The 21505-nt window shown below is 41.3% G+C and overlaps 1 protein-coding gene across 1 annotated transcript in view; it reads left to right on the plus strand.

Annotated features, from left to right (window-relative positions):
• The window catches only part of LOC123244524 (S-adenosyl-L-methionine-dependent tRNA 4-demethylwyosine synthase TYW1-like), a 282947-nt gene that overhangs the window by 126113 nt on the left and 135329 nt on the right, over nt 1–21505 (plus strand). The window contains exon 13 of the mRNA XM_044673037.1: nt 16775–16910. Coding sequence (XP_044528972.1) covers nt 16775–16910 — 136 coding nt within the window. The remainder of the gene's footprint in view (nt 1–16774; nt 16911–21505) is intronic.

Consider the following 21505-nt stretch of genomic DNA (forward strand, 5'->3'; position numbering starts at 1 on the left):
GGCTTCCTGATTCCAAACCCAGCACTCTGTCTTCTATACCACCCAGCTGCCTTCTTCTTTCCCCCCACAACTTGACTATTGCAGTAGCTTGCTGGGAGATTTCCCTATTTCTAGTCTCTCCCCACTCCAGTCCTTCCTCCACTTAACTGTTGGATTGAATCTTCCTAAAGTCCATGCCTGACCACGTCTCTTCCAGACAACCTCCCCTCTCAATTAAATGAACCCCATTGGCTGCCAAGCCCTCCCCAGTCAATAGAAAATCTTCTGGTGTTAGAAGCTCTTCCTATGCTGTCCCCTTCCGACCTTTCCATTCGTCTTATACCTTATTCTTCTCCATATTCTCTGTGATCTAGTGACTCTGGCTTCTTTGTTGTTTCTCCCACATGACTTCCTTTTCCATATTCTGGGCATTTCTCCATCTGTCCCCCATGCCCAGAATACCCTCCTTCATTTATACCTCTGGACTTCCCTGACTGCCTTCAGATCTCCACTAAATCCTGTCTTCTTCAAGAAGCCTTTTGCAGTCCCCTTCACATCTAGTGCCTTCCCTCTTTGATTATTTCCAGTTTGTTCTGTTTATTGCTTGCTTGTACATGGTTGTTCACATGCCATTTCTTCCGTTAGATTGGGAGATTCTTGAGGGCAGGTCTGTATCCCCAGGGCTTAGCCTAGTGTCTGGCCCCTTGTAGACACCCAACCAATATTTATTGACTCAATTCAACTTGGCCATCTCTCTTTTGTATCACTTTGATGGTTTTCCATATCTCTCTGTTTTCTTCATAATTGCCATCTTATACAGTAATCTCTTGTATGACTATATCATTATTTAAGGATCGTCTCCTTGTTGGGTATATAGATAGATAAAGCAGGCTGCCTCTGTGCCAGGCATGGTGCTAAGGACTGGGGATACAAAGGAAAGCAGAAGACAGTCCTTGCTCTTAGGGAGCTTCCATTCTAATGGGAAAAGGAAGCCAATTCAGGAGAGCTGGAAAAGGGGCAGTTTGTGGCAGGATGGCATGGACAATCCTAAGGAGTAGCACGGAGCCCCGATTCTGGAAAAAATCAGGGGAAGGAAGGCTCCACAGAGCGTGGCATCCCAGAAACAGAAATGAGAATTTCACTGGTGGGGATGGTAAAGGTGGAAGTCATGCCTGGAATATACAGGCAGTGGGTTGTGGAGGTGGCTAGGAAGTTGTTTCCAGTTTTTCACTATTACAAATAAAGCAACTATGAATGATTCTCCCTCTACTCCCTGCCCTTAATTATCTTTGGCAAATATTCCCAAGAACAGTATTGCTGGGTCAAAGGGGATAGCCTGTTTTTTTTTTTTTTTAATATTTTATTTTTTTAGAAAAAATTTTCCATGGTTACATGATTCCTGTTTTTACTTTCCCCTTCACCCCCCCCTTCACCTCCTCCCCATATCCAACACGCATTTCCACTGTTTTTAACATGTGTGATCAGTCAAGACTTATTTACATATTATTGATAGTTGCATTGGTGTTTAAGACTGTTGTTGGAAATTGCCAAAAGCTTCTGTGACGAGCTCGTTCCTGTCTATTACAAATACCCACAATGAAGGAAGAGTGCCTGTCTTCTAACAACTCTGTCAACATGGGATTTAATAATTTTAAAGCTGTTTTTGCCAATTTGATGGGCAAAGGGAGATATTTTAAAGCTTTTAAAAATATATATATATTTCTTGATTTAATGCATCTTTCTAGCACCCTTATGTATGAGGCTTCCTTCTATTTGTTTTTTTTTTTTTTAAAGTTAGCCCTTTACCTTTCACAGCTATAAAAAAAACAATGCAAAACAATTGGCTGAGTATTTTGCATTGGAAAAAACACTGTGGAAACCTTGCACAGGATTATGTGGCATTTTCCCTCAAAAATGTGGATATGGTTTTTTAAACAGGGTAATTTGCTTTTACTGTGATGGGTAGGTCAATAAGTAAGAACCTCTTGAATTATGTTCATTAATAAAGATGTATTGAATGTATCTTTAGCATTGTGGACCTTTTAAAAATTTATTGTACTTATAAGAAAAAAACATTTTTGATCATGTTTTTACAGTTCATGTCAGATAAAATGGTTACATGTGATGTATGTGTGGATATATATATATACATATACATACATATTTATGTATTTTAAAAAACTTTCTGTCTTAGTATCAATTGTAAATCAGAAGAGCAGTAAGGGCTAGACAGTGGGGGTTAAGTGACTTGCCCAGGGTCACACAGCTAGGAAGTGTCCAAGAACAGAGTTGAACCCAGGTCCTCCCAACACCAGGCCTGACTCTCTATCCACTGAGCCACCTTGCTGGTCCATATATGTGTATTTTGATGATAGATAGCAGAGTACTTGGTTGTCATTTTAGACAATTCTTGTCATTTTGATTTTTCACCTTGCCCTTTCACCTGGAAAAACCGACAAGTGTATGATTACTTCCAAGAAGGAACCTTATCAGATTAAGAGGAAAGCCTGGAGACATTGCCCGGAAGATCTTTTGCTATTCAGGGCCGTACTTCATGATCACATTCAGAGGCTGCCTGCCCATCTGAAGGTATCAGTGCTGTAAGCCTTCCCTCAGCTAATATTTGACAGGTTTTCATCTCAGAAATGTCAACAGGACTAGGAAAACAGTAAAGGGCAGAATCTGTTCCGAAGAGTCTCTCCGATTTTATCTCTGTTCTTTATATTCAGATTTTAAAGAGGTTAATATAAGGGGAAGCTAGGTGGCACAATGGATAGAGAGCCAGGCTTGGAGTCAGGAAGTCCTGGGTTCAAATCTGGCCTCTGGCACTTCCTAGCTGTGTGACCCTGAACAAGCCGCTTAACCCTGTCTGCCTAGTCTTTGCCCTTCTGTTTTAGAGTTGTTACTAAAAGAAAAAGTAAGTGTTTTAAAGGGGAAAAAATGAGATAATATATGTAAGGATGGAATTGGTGCAAAGGGGGATGGGACAAAAGGAGCCAGAGAGGGAATGGCTGACAGTTGGTGACACTTGAGACCAGAGGGATTCTGGGTAATTCTCCAGAGGAGTAAGAAGGAGGAGGAGGTTTCCAGCGGGGTCTGTGAGAGGGAGGAGGTGGACGTCCCAGCTCAGACCCAGTCCTGAGGGCTTCCTGAGGATCTTTCTTTGGACACTGAAACCCAGATTCCCTTGTCAGCCATTCTGTTGCTTCTCACTCTATCCTTATGGTGATAACCAGGTGAGACAGGATGGATAAGTACTCTCTAACCCATATAGCAAGATGTCAACCACTGAGTTAGCTAAGTGTTTGGGCTCCATTTGGGGAGTGATCTCTTAGGCTCCTTCTCCCATTACCCAACCTTGCTGAGAGACCCTTTCTGGTCTAACTTGCAATTATAGAAAAGGATAGAAACAGAAACAAAAGGAGAAGGGGCGAGGGGAGACACTTAGGAGTGTGAGCCATTAAGGTTCCCACATAAGTGACGGACTCCTTAGGAATAGAGAAGAGGGCACCCCAAAATCCCTCAGCCCTTCACCCCTTTCTCCAACCCCTAAATTGTGAATAGTAAAACCCATTCATTAGTCAGATAGTGTTCCCGAGTGCCTGAGAGATAACGAGGGGGAGGGAAATCACAGCTTGGTCTGGCTGCCTCCATCTTGGAGCCAGACCACCCGCTGTAAAGTTGACTGACCTTGGGGGGGAGGCTTGCGTGAACCCTGTCTTCGTTCAGAATCAGATTGGGGTACCACATACCTCATCTTATAGGGAAGCCATGTCCCCAACTCCTGTGGGGTGGCATGACCATCTAGGTCACCCAGTTTTGGGGTGACACTCCCTTGAAGTCTCCCAGAGTATATTCAGTGAGAGGGGAGAGCTAGAAGAGAGACTCACCACATAAACTCTCTCTATCTCCCCTCTATCGTAACATAGGTTACTTGGCTCTCATTATTATTACTAGGCTCTCTTTATTCCTATATATAGTAGTATGGGTAGACCACTGTGTTTGCAGTTAGAAGATCTTGTGCAATTTAATTCAATTAGTAAATATTTATTAAGTGCCCTCGATGTGCCAGACTCTGTGCTATGCCCTGGGGATACAAATAAGAAAAGGAAAGATAGTTTCTATCCTAAAGGAGCTTAGAGTTAAATGGGGGAGGCAATACACAAAAAGAAGCTGAAGAAAGGGGCACCAGGGCTATGAAGGTTGGGGCACCAGAGGCATGATGCTTCTTGGAGTCAAAACTGAGCAGAGCTGCTGTTGAAAAATGGAGGCCTCTGCAAAGCCCTGAGCCCTTTCTAGAGGAAGACTCTGGCAGGAGGTGAATGAATGCCCTCCCAGTCTGAGGAAGAGGCAGGTGAGAGAGGTAAAGAGAAAGATTTTAGTTCTGCTTCTGCCACTGATTAACTCTGAGGCCAGAAGGATGGCTTCTAACATCTCTGAACCTCAGTTTTTTTATCTGGAAAATGAGGACAATAATACTTGATTCTATCCTTATGGTGATAACCAGGTGAGACAGGATGGATAAGTACTCTCTAACTCATATAGCAATGGAGAACTCTCACATCATCATCATCAGTTTATAGTTGGTTTTTCACTTCAGTGTCACATCTCTAGGAGCACTGTTTGTCCTATATTTTCTGTATGTTATCATTACCCCAAACCATAGATGGCTACACTGTAGGCTAAGCCCAGCACTCAGAGCGAGGAGTACTCTCTGATGATGGGTCTTAGGCATTGTTGCTCCTTGGGCCCTGTTAGATCACTTACATTAGAGTAGAATAAGTCCTCCCCTTGCCTTGTGGTTTTATCCTTTAGGTTTTAAGTATAGAAAACCCTTTCCCACCTTTATTTTAGTTGTACATAATTAAAACCTGTTAAAACCTGTTACCTTGCCTGTTGGATTCAAAGCCTCTGGCCCAGGGTGACAGTTGATCAACAGTCCCTTTGTCAGTTAGGAGCAGCTTGGCTGTTCTGGTCTTTTTTTTTTGTTCTGGTTTTTAAATTTTGAGTCCAAAATTTAAACTCTCTCTTCTTCCCAGTCCTCCGTCACCCATTGAGAAGGCAAATGCTATATAACATTGATTATACATGTGAAATCATCCAAAACATATTTCTATATTTTGCAAAAAAAAAAAGATAACCCGCAAAGCTTTGCATCAGTTCATATAGATCTTGCCATGTTTTTTCTGAAACTACTCTTCTCATCATTTCATGTAGGACAATTTTATACACAACTTGTTCAGCCATTCCCTAATGATGCCCATCTCCTCAATTTCTAATTCTTTGCCACCACAAAAAGAGTTGCTATAATTATTTTTGTACATATTGGTCTTTGTCCTTTTTCTTTGATCGTTTTGGGCTACAGACCTAGTTGTGGTATTGCTGAATCAAAGCATATGCACAGTTTTATAGCTATGGGCGTAGTTCCAGACTGTTATCCAGAGTGATTGGACTAGTTTACTACTCAGCCAACTGTTCATTAATGTTCTTATTTTCCCTAATCCCTCTCCCAGCATTTGTCATTTCTAATAGGTGTGAGGGGGTATCTGAGAGTTGTTTTAACTTGCTTTTCTCTAATCAGTAGTGATTTTAATGTGAGTAAAGTGTTCATCTGTGTCATTCTGGAAAAGAACCCAGCCTCAGACTTTCTCCGTGGTGAGTAAAACAGGACTTTACTGTGGGTATGGAGGCAACATACTATATGAGCTCCTCTCCTTTAGTGAGTAGATGTATGCTCTTCTCCTTCTTGGAGGAGTGTGCCCCCTCTCTAAGGGGAGGTGTTTTATATACAACTGTAGGGCTGATCGGTCTGGGGCGTTCTCACTAATCAAGGCAAATGATCCTCACCAGGGCCTTCAGGCATTGGTTATTCCCATAGGACCTTCCCTCCCTCATTAATTTAGAACATTTTTTCATGGGGTTATAGATATTTTCATAGGGGTACTGATTTCTTCTTCTGAAAACTGCCTCTTTATATCCTTTGACCATTTATCATTAAAGAATGGGTCTTATTTTTATAAATTTGCTTTAGTTCCCTATATTGTAAGAATTAAATTAATGTTTAATACTAGAAGTATTATGTTTTTATAAAGTTTATTATCTAACAAAATCCTTTAATTTTTATCCCTTATAATATATTTGAGAAATAAGGCCTTTATCAGAGAAACTTGCTGAAATATTTTTTATATTACTTCATTGTATATGGTACTTTTTAGCAAAATGTAGTTTTCCTGATTATCTTTTTCAATTAGGTCCAATTTTACTTTTACTTTATTTGTGATCATGATTGCTACCCTGCCATCTTCACTTGAACTATAACATAATAGACTTTGCTCCAGCCCTTCATTTCAATTCTTTGTGTCTTTCTGTCCCACACATGCCTTATATGTGACTTAAGGTTAGATTCTAGTTTCTGATGCTTTGACTTGTAAGAATTTAAAATTTAGGTTTTATGCTAAATATGAAAGTTCTAAAGTAATATTGTGATCGTTGATTTAAAAATATTACAGCTTAAGTCAAAATGACTTTTAGCAGCTTTATTTATAAAAAGGTGGAAAGAGTGAAAGTGGAAAAATTTAGGTAAAGAGACCATTGACTTTGATCTTTCCATCAGGAATGTTTGAAAGCCCTCTATTTCATTTAATACTCATTTTTTTCTTCTGTAGGATTATACTCAATTTTATTGGGTAGGTGATTTTCGGTTGTAATTCTAGGTCCTTTGCTTTCTAGAATATATTTTAAGTCTTCCAATCCTTTAATTTGAAGGTACTGAATCTTGTTATGGTACTAATATCCTAACAAATATCCAATAATATTTGAATTGTTTCTTTTTGTCTGCCTGTGATATTTTCTCCTTGTCCTGAGAACTCTGGAATTTGGCTAAAATATTCTTGGGGAGTTTTCATTGCAGGATTTCTTTCAGGAAATGATTGGTATATCCTTTCAATTTCTGTTTTACCCCCTGGATATAACTGTTAGGCATAGTTTTTCTTTATAATTCCTTGAAATATGATGTCTAGGCTTTTTTTTTTTTTTTTTTTGGTCATGAGTTTCTGGTAGTTCAATAATTCTTAAATGACTTCTCCTTAATCAATTTTCCAGGGAAGTTATTTTTCCCAGGAGATATTTCACATTTTCTTCCATTTTTAAATTTTCTTTGGCTTTGTTTTATTGTTTCTTGAAGTCTCATAGAGTAACTAGTTTCTACTTGTCCAATTTTAATTTTTAAGAATTTATTTTCTAGAACTTTTATATGCCTTTTTCCATTTGACAGCTTTTTTTTTTAAGCCCTTATTTTCTATCTCAGAATCAATACTCAGTATTGGTTCCAAGGCAGAAGATTGGTAAGGGATAGACAGTGGGAGTTAAATGACTTGCCCAGGGTCACACAGCTAGGAAGTGTCTGAGGCCGGATTTGAACTTAGAACCTCCTGTCTCTCAGCCTGGCTCTTAATTCACTGAGCCACCCAGCTGCCCCCAGACCTCTTCTGTTTTTAAAGGGGTTCTTCAGTAAATTTTTATGCTTTTACCAAAATTTTATAATTCTGTTTTTTATTTTGGGCTTCTTTTACCAAGCGTCTGACTTTTTTTCCCCCCATTAGTCTTTTGCTAATCTTGTTTCTTTTCCTAATTTTTCCTCTACCACTCTTATTTCCTTCTTTAACTCTTCTAGGAATTCTGATTGGGCTTTTGTCGAAATGACATTTTTCTTTTAGTCTTCTCTCTCTCTTTTTAAAGTTTTATTTTTATTGTCATGCAAAAACATGCTTTCATATTGATTGTTGTTAGAGCAAACTCACACATAGCCAGAACCCCAAAACAAAACCATAAATACACTCATGTGAAAGATGACTCCATCAGTTCTTTCTCTGGAGGTAGATAATATTCCCTGTCATAAATCTTTCAGGTTTATCCCATTTCATTGCTTTGCTGAGAGTAGCCAAGTTTTCACAGATAATCATCATATAGTATTGCTGTTAATGGTTCTTAACTTAAGTTATACATAGTTCTCCCAGTTCTGTGTATTTCACTCTGCATCAATTCCTACAGATCTTTACAGCTTTTTCTGAAGTCATTTTACTAATCATTTCTCATAGCACAATAATATTCTATCACTAACATGTACAGCAGTTTTTATGACCAAGTTCTGGTTGTTCATTTTCCCAGCCTGGTTCTCTCTGTGAACAAGTCTCCTGTTTACCTGCAGTCACAAGAACTAGTATTCCTCTTGGCCCTGGAACTATGACCAGGACCTCAATTACCTTGTGATGATTCATAATCACTTCTCTCTGCTTTGGAACTGTGAGCTGGAACTGCTTGTGGGCAATAGAGTTGCCATTCGGCACCTACTACACTCGGTGCCAGCAGGGGGCCCCTGTAATCTCTGGCCATTTGTCCTACCTCCTTACCATCGTCTCTGGATTGAGAGCTCCTCAGGCTGCTGCTGCTGCTGTTGCTCTGGCTGCTAGTAAGGCTGTCTCCAAGGCCTAATGCTGGTATTCCTGATGTGATCCAGGCCTGCACCCACTTTGCTGTCACAGAATTCCCCTGCAGACCTACTAAGTTGTTTTAGGCTGTCTCCTTCTGACCTTTTGTTGGCTCTGCCACTCCAAAATTTGATTTAATATATTATTTAAAGTTATTTAGAGGAGTGTGTTGGGAGAATTCATCTGGGTCCTGGCTTGGGTTTCTACCTTGGCTCTGCCTCCATAGTCTTCCCCTTGCTTTAAAAATAAAAATAAAAATAAAATGAAAAAGCCTGGTCACAAATACATATAGAACAAATTCCCTCTTTGGCTGTGTCCAAGAATGTCTGACTCTTTCTGTGCCCTGAGTCCACTGCCTCCCTGCCAGAGACGAGACCTCTAGAATCAGGCTGTAGCTTATAGTCTTACACTGCCACTGTGATGTGGGCCAAGCAGTCCTCCTTCGACTTAGTTTTGCCCATTCTATGGTTTTTTCTGCTTTTACTATTCTAAGTTTTAGCTCTCTGGAGTTCTTAGGTGTTTTGGATCCTACCACATTTTTTTTATCTATAGAAGGTTCCCCCCAAAGGATCTTGGAAGCAGCTGCTATACCCATTTGCTCTCCTAAGTCTTCTCAGCTACTTCCTGACTCCTGCCAAGTTTTGCTCTTTCTACACGGACTCCGGGTGTAAAGATGAGATGAGAGAGAAAAATAACCCATGATGCAACTTGGAGCCCTTGTTGCTTCTGCGTCCGAGAGGCCCGCAGACCAAGAGCTCATGACTTTTTGTCCCTTCGATCCACAGTAATGCATCCAAACGTAGCCTCACCCCAAGAGAGCAGCTTGTATCTGTTTCTGCTAACAGTAATGGCTGCCATCATTCCTTCTTTGACTCTGCCTGTGAGGTCTGTGAATCGTTATGCCAGACTGATTCCTATTTGTATCTGGTGTGGCAGCGGCCCAAACGCCACGTCCCTGCCCACAGGAAGGCCACGTCAGTGGGAGAGCCCGCGGCGACCCCCTGCTTGTTAGGCTCTTCTCTCCGTGGCCTGGTATTTGCACACAACCAAATGACACAGGATAGCCTGGGGAAAGCACGCTCTAGCCCCTGCTGGCAGACCTAGGACACGCGTGTCAGCACTGACACGTAGCATGTTCGATGTGCCGCATACAGAGAAGTACGAGACATTCGCTGTGGTGTAGTGTAGACACCGTGCCGGGGGTCTGTGGGCCAAAGCGGCTGCCACTAAGCAGGTAAGTTACAGAATTAGTTTTGGTTTATTAAATACAGTTCTATGTTACAATGATACATTTTGTTATTTAAATTATAAATGTTGTGACATTATGGCTTTTTTCTCGAAGTGACGCACCACCCGAGTGATGCTTGGCTTTTGGTGAATTCTGACACACCGAGCTTAAAAGGTTGCCCGTCGCCGCTCCAGCTGATCTGGCGGCATCGGGCTGTCGTCCCCCAGGCATTGCCGTCATCGCTTTCCTCAGCAGTGAGCGCACTGTTGGTTTTTAACTTTGATTTCTTTTTTTCTGACCAGTGAAACTAGACACGATGACATTGTGTGTGTGTGCGTGCGTGTGTGTGCACGTGTGCGTGTGTGTGCACATGTGTGTGTGTGTGCGTGTACGTGTGCGTGCGTGTGTGTGTGTGTGTGTGTGCACACGTGTGTGGCCCTCGCCCCTCTGGGATATGGAACAACCTACTATCTCGAATACTAGAAAAAGCATTCGTCTCGCCACTGCCAGGCGCTCACAGAATAAGTGACTGTTACCAACTCAGTGTTCGCTGATCAGCATGCAAGCCATTGGAATACTCATGCTCACATGAATTAACTTATTTAATGGAGATTGGCTTTTGGTTTGGGAACCCTGTTGTCCTGTTTTTGTACTCCTCATTCATTTATCCCAGGGATCAACCATAGGAACGTCTGAAAAGTTTGAGAGCCTGTGACATAGGTGTTAAATATAGCTGTATGGGATATTATGATAATTTTCAGATTGTACTTTTTAATTAAAATGATTTCATTCTGTCTTTTGGATTACAATAATAAGGGAAGACAGGCAAATGAATAGCTTCTTCCTCCTGAATAGCACCAAGGCAATTGCTAGGCAGAGATGAAATCAGGGAGGCTCAGCTTATTCCCCTCAGACCTTCTCTTCCTTCTTCTGGCAGCCAGACCTCTCACCGCCCCCAAACAGAGTTATCTCTTTATTTTTTAGGAAGACTACCTCCTTGAGTTAACTGTCTCCAAGGATTATTTCCCCCTGTGTTCTTCTGTTCTCTTACCATCTGCTTTAAGGGTTACATTGTTTACTTATGTCAGCCCTAGAATTTATTCATAAATAAATCCTACCTTGGATGTAATGACAGTCTCTGGTAGTCATCCTTAGGAATGATCTTTTCGGACAGGAAGCTCTCTCATGAGGCCATTGTCTTAGATATATGAGCACCTTTTTTCCTTCTGCCAGTACTAGAGAAGTGACTGTAAAATAATCACCACCCTTGGATTTTACCATTCACAATCCAAGTAGTTGTGATGAAATAGTTCTCATTTTGTATCAGGCACCTTCAAGATAAATACCTTTCATTGTTAGTAGCAAGTATCCATTTAGGTTGGCATTCTGTAACCTTTCCATTAAAAAATAAAAATATTTTTGAGTTAAAGTAGTTTAGGTTGTTACCCAAATGGATGAGGTTTGTGATATAAGGATAAGGCACACTAATGTTTTTTAAAGTAATGAGGCACCATTTCTTTGTGTCTTCAGCAAATAGTATGGTTTGTTTAGAAAAATTATTTTGCTCAGTAGGGAAATATTCCTGGGTCTTACAAGAGTTCTACCTCTAAATTAGGCTTGCAGATACATTCACATCATTAGTTTGCAGATTTTTTTCACTTGCTTAGGAGATTTATTTGACATTTCTACATTTGTAGTGAGTGACATTCCCTTCTAAATCTTCTAAATCTCTTCCTAGGCAAGGGGAATGCAAGCATCTATCTGTGAACTTTTTTATGAGTTCAGATAATCAAAATCAGTCATCAGTCTTTTTCTCCTGGTAGCTTATATGGGAACAGTTGATCTTGTCAGAAGAAACTTAGAAGGCATGACTAGGGATGATATAATCCTAAACCAGAAACCTGAAGATCTTAGAACACAAGTAGTGTTTTTATCATTTTTACTGGATGAAGCTTCTAAAGATAAAGATTGATTTACTTAATAATGTTATCTGAGAATGGAATATGAATTTGTGAATAATGGCTTAAGATATAGTAATGAAGGATCCTTAGTTAGGCATGGGATGCATCAAAATAGTACTGGTAAAAAAGTGATTTTCTTGGAAACTTGAAAATTTGATACAGAAGAAGAGTGAGAAAATTATCCATCTGCCCACCAAGTTAAATTTTCTAGAAAGCAGTAGAATATGACATTAGAAAAAAGTAGTGGAAAATGTCAATAATTCATGGGAGTCTGTGATGAATAAGAGGGACAGTTATCATACTCCTGGCCTCAGATATTTCTGTGCAAAGCTTTGGGTATATTTAGATTCAAATTTGGGTATATTCAAATTCAAATAGATTTGTGATCTCATCAATTTTCAAGTTCCCTTCAATGAGGCTGATCTCAGTTCATCTTTTCCTGCTCATCCTTTCCATTTCTTGGTCATGTCTTCCCATAAATTTGTCCCAGGGAATCCACCCAATGACCTGGAGGCCTTTCTGGTTTTCTTAGGATATTGCAAAGATAAGAGTGGAGCATTCTCTGTCCCTTGGCTACCCTCATTCTTGCCATGTGACCAGCTCCTTTTTTTTGGTCTCGAAATTCCTTGGTTTTGTCTTTATTCTTCTTTAGAGTTCCTTATGAGTTGTTTATCCTAATCTTTTCATGGATGTTTCCATTGCCCACTTAGTCATGTTGGTTGTTAATTTTCAGGATGCAGTTATGTCCCATGTCTTTCTTGAAGTTGTTGATGTAAAGTGGTAAATTTGGTTTAAAAAATCCCTTAGGTCTTATGAGAAAGAATGCTATCCACATCCAAAGAAAGAACTGTGGGAGTAGAAACACAGAAGAAAAACAACTGCTTGATCACATGGGTTGATGGGGATATGATTGGGGAAGTAGACTTTAAACAGTCACTCTAGTTCAAATATCAATAATATGGAAATAGGTCTTGATCAATGACACATGTAAAACCCAGTGGAATTGTGCGTTGGCTATGGGAGGGTGTGGGAGGAATGGAGGGAAAGAACATGAATCATGTAACCATGGAAAATTTTTCTTAATCAATTAAATAAAATTAAAAAAAATCCCTTAGTCTCATTGACCTTTTGTGGAATGGGACTTATGACTTGTCAGTTATGCTGTGGAGAGCATTCTTGTTTATGTATAAGTTGGATTAGATGAGATCCTCTGAGACAGATCTCTTCCCACCGTGATATCCTTTGAGTACATAAACTCATAGTAGGGTGGGACTTATTCAGTAGATACAGAATAGATTCAAAGGAGGCAGGTATTCTAAGAACTATTGGAAGGGCAACTCAATGACTCAGTGGATTGTGACAGGCCTGGAAACAGGAGGTCCTGGGTTCAAATCTGGCCCTGGACATTTCCTATGTGACCTTGGGCAAGTCACTTAATCTTAGTTACTTAGCCCTTACTGTTCTTCTGCTTTGGAACTGATTATTGGTTGATTCTGAGACAAAAGATAAGGGTTAAAAAAAAAGAACTTATGGAATGTCAAGAAATCCATGAAGTGGACAAGGGGAATCATGGCGGAAAGTATAATAGGAAAGTGGGTCAAAGGAAGGAAAAAAAAAGTCACATTATATTAGTATGGAATACTATAGGCCAGTGTTGGTGAACCTTTTAGAGTCCATGTGCCCAAACTGCCCCTTCAGGCCACCTGTGAGCCCCCTGCATTATTCCAGAGAATGGAGGGAGGAAGCACTCTCATTGGCCTGCTGGGCAGAGGGATGGGGCATGCAAAAAATGTGCTCAGGTGCAGTGGAGAGGTGAAGAGGAGCAGCCTGCCCCTTCTGGCATGCTGCAGCATATGTGCCATACCTTTGCCAATACAGTATTAGGCAGAAGGAGGACATAGATAGTGTGTTGAACAACAAGATCACAGACCCAATACTGGAGGTATGATATAGTTGGTAGTGGTAAGAAACTTCAACCATATGGACATTTGCTGGAGTTCTTGTAAATGTTCTAAAAAAGAGATAGATTGCAAATATTTGGAATTAAATGGCACTTCCCATACGCCAGTATGTATGCTTTGAGAATAGATCATGCCAAACTAGTCATATTTCTCTTTTTGGGCAAGTTCATTGGATTAGTAAGTTGTGGAAACACTATACAAATTTGTGATTTTAGTGACTTTAGTAATCATACCACAAACAAAGATTGCAGGCTCTCATTGTCTTTTTTCAGTAGATGGGCAAGACCAAGTAAGTATCACAATTAAACAGCATTTGCTACCATTAAGTGGAGAGTCAACATGGCAATGTGCCCCACTCCTGGTTCATAAGCCCATGTAGGGAGGAGTGTAATATGGGGATTTTTGGAGATGGAATTAGATGGGTTTAAATGAATTACTTTGGGCCAGTATCAAGGTTTGCACACTGTGGGTGAAAGGGCCTAACAGACAGCCCTGACCAGGCCAAAGCCTGGTCTGGGACCAACACACAGATAATCAAAGTCACAGTAAATAAAAGGTATAGTTTATTTCCAAAGGGAGAGGTTAAGAGGGAAAGGAGAAAATCCCGGACACTAATTTTACTAGCTTAGTACCCCAGAATCTAAAGCCTTCTCATGAGGAGTCTTCAATGATTTGATTTTCCACTCTTATAATCCTTTCCTCGCTAAGCGGTAAACCCAGTCCCTGTTCTGACTATCTTGCACTAAACCCCTCTCTTGGTTTTTACAAGAGATACTGGTTTATAACAGATCAGGCAGGGACCCAGGGAAAGGTCCCAAGTCCAGAGTGGACTCAGACCTCTGCTTACTGACAGCTTGATGTTGATACAGGATAGTGACAGGCTCTTAGAGTCTCCTTCCAGGACACACAGCACAAGGATAGCAACACAGGCAGCAATAAGGATAGGATCAAAACCTTCAGGACTTGGCATCCACTCCCTCCAGGTTCACATCCTGAGAGAGACAGACCCAACAGTCTTTGAGTTTCAGCGTAACCCTTCCCTGCACCATTCCAGAATCTTTCCCTGTTCGTTTCATGCATCTGTCCTCTGAAAACCTACATTTTCCTCCTAAGCTTATCCCTTCCTTATAACAGGAGCCATATCTTGTTTTCATTTTCATATCTTTGGGACCTTGCATAATGAGCATCATGTTAATAGGAGCTTAATAACTGTAGAGTTGAAATGAGTTGACTCATCACTGTTTGTCTAAGGGGATTCTTTAGTACCACCAAGTCTTGGACATGTCTGATGTCTTGGTTGCATTGATTTTTGTCTCCGGGGCTTCTCAGCATTGCTAGGATACCTGCAGGGGTGGGTGTGCCTTAGTGGTCAATCAACCAATAAAATAATTCAATCAGCAAATGTTTATTAAGCTTCTACTATGTCCTACGCACAGTGCTAAGTGCTAGAAATACAAAAAGAAGCAAAAGAAAGTCCATGCCTTCAAGGATCTTATAATTTAATGGGGAAGACAACATAGAAACATATAAATTGTATATAAATATATACATAGTAAACTATATACAAGATATATAGGAAATAATGAACAGAGGGAAGGCACTAGAATTAAGAGGGGTTGGGGAAGCCTCCCCGTAGAAGGTGGGATTTTAGTTGAAATTCAGTTCCATTAGTCTAAAGCAGTGGTTCCCAAACTTTTTTGGCCTACCGCCCCCTTTCCAGAAAAAATATTACTTAGCGCCCCCTGGAAATTATGAAACTATTTATTGAAATCAGAATAGAATGTAATACAAAAAAAGTGTGGCCATCACCGCCTCCCTGGATCGCTGCAGCACCCACCAGGGGGCGGTAGTGCCCACTTTGGGAATCACTGGTCTAAAGGAAGCCAGAGAGGTAGGAGACAGAAACTGTAACTCCTGAGCCTAAACTTTGGCCCAGTTTCTTTTGTATCATCACACATACAACTATAGACATTACAGTTTAGGATGGATATTAAAAAGTTGGAGAATGTCCAAGGGAGGTTATGAGAATGGTAAAGGGCCTCGAGACTGTGTTATAGAAGCATTGGTTGAAGAATCTAGGCATGGAGAAAAGAAGACTCAGGTTGGGGGACTTGAAGGGGGATATGATATCTGTCTTTAAGGGTTCAAAGAACTATTATGGTGAAGTAGAGCACTTGTTCTGTTTTCCTGCAGAGCAGAACCAAGAACTCTTGTTGGGAATGATAAAGAGGCCAATTTAGGCACAAGGTCAGAAAAAGCTTTCTAACAGTGAGAGCTCTCCAAAAGTGGAATGATTTGCCTCAAGAATTAGTGGGTTTGGGGGCAGCTAGGTAAAACAGTGGATAGAATTCCAGACTTGGAGTTGAGAGGACCTGGGTTCAAATTTGGTGTCAGATACTTCCCAGCTATGTGACCTTGGGTAAGTCACTTACCCCAGTTGCCTAGCCCTTCTGTCTTAAAACTATACTTAGTATTGATTCTAAGACAGAATATAAGGTTTTTTTTTTTTTTTTTTTAAAGGGGATTAATGGGTTCCCTTGACCTTGGAGTCTTCAGGCAGATTCTGGAAGACCATTTCTTAGGTACGGTGGAATCGCGATTCCTTTGTCATTGGATTCCATGGCTGCTGAACTCCTTTCCAACTTTTAAAATCTAGACTTTCTTGAAGTGAAACCTTAGTTGTCATCTCATAGCATTTGGAAATTAGGTATTAATCGCTTCCTTCCTCCACTCACCAACCCTTTAGCTTTCCAAACAAAACCCCTGTCTCTGGCTACCATTCCTTTGGGTGTTGAATTCTGCCATTATAATATAAGCTTCTTGAGATCAGGGGCTATCTTCATTTTTCTTTTTCAGGGCTTAGCCCAGTACTTGGTACAGAGTAAGCACTTAAAAATGCTTTTTCAACTGATTAATTGACTCATTGATTCATCTTTGCCATCTTTTTGGAATGATTTCAGGGCTTCCTGCTACCTTTTGGTAGCAGGTGGGAAGCCAGCATTATCATAGATAAGAGCTATCTTTTTGGATTATGGGAGCAGCTGGAAGCCCATGAACGTGGAGAAATGTTGAATTTCCATATGTTAAAAGACTGTAACTTTAATCTCATGAAAGGTCTTTGCTGAAGTATCATTTTCTTTTCTTTTTTAAATTTCCAAGGAACCTGGAGCCAGTTACCCAGCTGTATGTCAGTGTGGATGCTAGCACCAAAGATAGTCTGAAGAAAATCGACCGACCGCTCTTCAAGGATTTCTGGCAGAGATTCCTTGACAGTTTAAAAGCTTTGTCTGAAAAGGTATGTGTTGAGAAAAAGTCACACCAGTAGCTAACATCTAGAACATCTTTTATGGCTTAAAAGAAAAAAAGGTTCTGACCATAGTATTTAGAGCCTAAGGGCTGTTCTAGATCATCTTGTCAGATCTCCATTTGGGGTAAGCCTCTTGCTCAGGGTCATTCAGCAAGTGGCAGAGACGAGTTCTGGACTGTGTCTTCTTTTTCCAAATCTAGTTCTTTTTCCCATAGGATAAGACTAAGACGGGGCCTGGTCCTATGATTTCATGGCTATAGGGAACTCCTGGATGAGGAAACTCCCCTTATCATTGCTGGTTGCCACTTTCTTGCCTTTGAGAGCTGTCTGGGCCATTGAGGGGTGCTGTGACCTGTGTGAGTTAGAGATTGGAACTTTGGACTTCTTGACTATCCAGCCAGCATTATCTCCTAGATGTCTGCCCAGTCCATTATCTCATTGGCATGAACCACTGCCCTGGGCCTTGTGAGAATGGCCTCTGTTTTACAGACTACTGGGAATCAAGGCTGGGCAAGTTGGAGTGATCCAGGGCCATAGCAGAGGCATGACACTGGCCTGGAACCTGGGGTTCTTTCCTTCCTTGCTTGTTCTTTCCCTCTTTCTATTTTCCAAATGATTGTTACTTCTTCCTCTTCCTCTTTTATTCACTCATTAACCCAGGATCCTTGTGTCTTTTGGGTGCCTGGTGCTGGGCTCCTCTCCACATGAAATTCAGGAATTTGTTGTGCCCCTGCCCAAAGTGCTCACTGTGTGGTTGGGTTGGAAAGGCAAAATTATACATATGAGAAATACACTGGTTAAATGAGGATTTCATGGGTATAGGACACTCTCCAGTAAGGAAACTCTCACCGCCAGTGCAAGTTGGCAACTTCTCTGCCAGAGAGATGCGTGGAACTTTGAAGGGTTGAGTGGCTTCTCTGAGTTTACAGTTGGGATGTGGCAGAGAAAAGATTTGAATTCAGGTCTTTCTGACTCTTGAGCTTTGCCTTCTATTGATGCTGCTTCTAATGCTGCTAAACATGAATATAAAATGTTCTCCACGATGGTGCACTATCATGTGATTAAGTCCCAGTTAATGACACTATAGATCTTTAGGGTTCAAAGGTATGCTGATACCTTGTGAGGGATCCTGATAAAAAACATTCTAACTTGCAGTTGCCTTCCAGATCTTACTCAGGAGCCTCTCCTTACCCCTCCTGACCATCTGATTAGAAGTGGCATGCAGACAGATCCATCTCCCATCACTTTGTGCTAGAAAATTAAACCCAGATTTAATTAATCTCAGCATATGTAATGGACTTTGTATTGGACTTTGCACCTCTCTTGATTTATTTCTGGAGGATGCTTCTGGGGAAAAGGCCTTGAGTTTTCTCAGAGACCTTTGCTCCTTGTTTCCTGACCTCGCATTCCATCATGCCAACTTTAGTGATCACTGTGGCTATTGTTAAATAGCAAAAAAATCAGCCTGATTCCAGGTGGGACAGGAGGATAGGCCTTGAGCGAGGACCCACAAGCTGCCCAGGATATGGTTTTAAAAAAAAAAGTTAGCTAATTATATTTCAATATAATTGTCTTCTTTTGTGTGTGTGTGTGTTTTTAAAATACTTTTAAAAACATGATTCTGAGGAGTCCATGGGCTTTACCACACTGACTTCAAGGGGAATCCATGACACCCAAAAGATGAAGAAGCTCTGCTTGAGATAAACTCAGATGTAGCAATTATCCATTTCCAGAATCAAATCTAAGAAACTAGCATCATAAAAGGGAGTGGGGGGAATGCTTTGTAGAACAGTTCAATCGATTTTTTTCCCCTTCATTCCTTACGTGACTCTGACATGGTCATGGTAGTAATGGCAGAGGAAGAGGGACTTCAGAAGCCTTGGAGGTCACTCTTTGCTAAATCAGAAATCCTGCGTGTGCGGTCCTCAGCATAGCCTTCGTCTCATCCCACCCATCTCCTATCTTATACAAACGACTCCAGTTCGCCTGGTAAAACCGTCCATTCTCTGTGTGTCTGCTTACGACAATCTGAGGCTGCAAGTTAAGTAATGAGCCCTCTTCTTGGCTGGTGATTCCTGTGCATTACTGATCTTCTTATGGAGTGGTGCAGCCAGGAAGCCCTTAGAGATCACACATTTATGTAATAATCCTCACATATATCTCCGCCATTTGTTAGCGCTCCTTCCCTGTTCAGTGTATAGACATTTGGATTTCTCATATTCCCCCGGCAGAACATAAGCTCCCCAAGGATGAGGACTGTTTCATCCTTGGCTTTGTATTTCTGCCTTAGTAGACATTTGCTGGCAGGAATCGAATTGGTTCGCACCAGGTTTCACAGAGTGGGATGACTGGAGGTATATTTTGAATCCAGGTCTTATGACCGTCTCCTGAGGGGGCTTCCTCAGGGCGCCACACTTGTGTCTTGGCCGTACCTGTTTCACTCCCCAACCTGCCTTCTTCCTTGGAAGACGTATGATAGGTGCCCGCCATGGCCAACATGTCTAACCCCCAGTGACTCCATCAGCGTTACTGTTATTGGCCACAGAAGGAACAGGAATTGGTGCAAAGAGGAATCTGAGGGATGCTTTGAGGTACTTTTCACCATTTCCCAGCCTAAGCATATATTACCAGCATCATTATCATGGAAACTGTAATTAGATTTAGAAAAGCCCCCTCGGGCTGTCTTGTTTGGCATCCGCTGGGATTGGGCATCTGCTTTCCATGTACTTTGGTTCTGTCAGAACTTGAGCTGCTCCTTCCGGGGGTGCCCACCCCTGGCATTAGAGAGAACTGTGCATTTCGAGATGTTCCCCTAACCAATGTTCAGTTAAGATGGCATCCTCTTGAATTTCTTGATGTCAGGAAAGATGGATGTTACTGATTTTCAGAGTTCGCAAAGAGCCTTTGGGAGATGTACCCTCAAATCACAACTGGCAACAGTCCTTATTGGAACTGTAATCTGATGGGTTTAGGTGGATGTGAAAATACACATATTTTGTTTGTTTTAATTGAATGAGAGAGCAATTATGGGATTTTCTTCTGATATTTATGTTTAAATTTTACTTGCTTTTCCCTGGGTAGACACTGTCCTATGCCATACCTACTATGTGCCAGACACTGGGCTAAGATCTGGGGACAGAAAAAAGAAGCCAAAGTCAGACCTTACTGACAAGGAGCTTACAATCTAACGGGGAGACAACAAGCAAACTTTTATGTATAAACTAGCTGTGGACAGGATCAATTGAGGGTAAGCAGAAAGGGGAGGACCTTTGGAACTTTAGAAAAGCAATGGTTTTTAACAATTGGCTTGAGATTAAAAATGCTCTATTTCCATGAAGTGAAAACCCCAGGCCTAAAAGAAGACAGGCATCCTTGTCTCCTTTTCCCCCTTACTATTGACAATTAGCTGCTTTTATTTCTAGAGTCACTCCTGTTGTCAGACTGTTCCCTCTTCAAGTATGAAGGAGTGAAATGTATTGGTGGCTGTATTCGTGAGGCTAATAATACTTTGGACAAGGTGAACAGAATGAGCAAATATGTGGTCTGTATTTTCTCCCCAAACAGCTTCTGTCATGGAATTCCTCTAGGACCAGATATCCATCAGATAAAAACTCTTACCACCAGCTTGGGCCACAGACTTTTATCAGCAGGGTGACCCAATTTATTTTTTGCCAGTGCCCCATCCCATCAAGGTCAAAACTTGGGAGGACTTTCAGGTGTTTAATCTTATTTTAGCCTTTTATAGTTAAGATAGCTTTTCCCAAGCCCTCCATAAATATTTTCATTTTCTGCAGAAGGAAAGAATACTGTTTTGTTCCACATGCATTGTTAGATGTCAAAATTGGAACTGTTTTTAGAGAATTGTTTGTTTCTTTGACAAATGTGGCTGCCGAGTGGGCTTCTTGGTAAGACTGATATGTTAGTACATTGGTTGGGACAGGATAACTGAGGTCCGGGGCTGTAAACCAAATAAACTCAGTGCTGCCGTCACACACAGACCAAAACTAGCTGATGTCTGAGTGACCGAGCCCTGGTGGTTGAGTTGGAAATTCTGACGTTGAGGGTTTGTTAAAAAGTTGAGTTGGGAGGGGGCAGGCATTTGGGTGTCTCAGTGGATGGAGAGCCAGGCCAAGAGACGGGAGGTCCAAATCTGGCTTCAGACACTTCCTAGCTGTGTGACCCTGGGCAAGTCCCTTACCACTCTTCTGCCCTGGAACCAATATACAGTATTGATTCTAAGGCAAAAGGTGAGGGTTAAAAAAAAAAAAAAAAGAAAGTTAGTTGGGCATCTAACTCAAGGCACCATGACCCAGCAGAGAGAGGGCAGCTTCTGGTTGGAGGACTGGGGGTGGGACTCAGACCCCAGCTTTGTCTGTTACCGGCTCTCTGACATCAGTTTCCTTCTCTGGCAAATGGAGTTGGACTAGATGATCTTTCAGTCCATTGAGACTGTAAACATGAGTGTGTAAACAAGTGTACCTGTGTGGGTAAAGGTGAGGAGTGGAAAGATGAAGAGAAGGGAAAGGGAGAAGGGAGGGAGGATAAGAGGGAGAAAGGGGGAAAAGGAGGGAGAGAGTGAGAAT

The sequence above is a fragment of the Gracilinanus agilis genome, chromosome 4 (genome assembly GCF_016433145.1).
Source record: "Gracilinanus agilis isolate LMUSP501 chromosome 4, AgileGrace, whole genome shotgun sequence".
In the NCBI taxonomy this organism is placed as follows: domain Eukaryota; kingdom Metazoa; phylum Chordata; class Mammalia; order Didelphimorphia; family Didelphidae; genus Gracilinanus; species Gracilinanus agilis.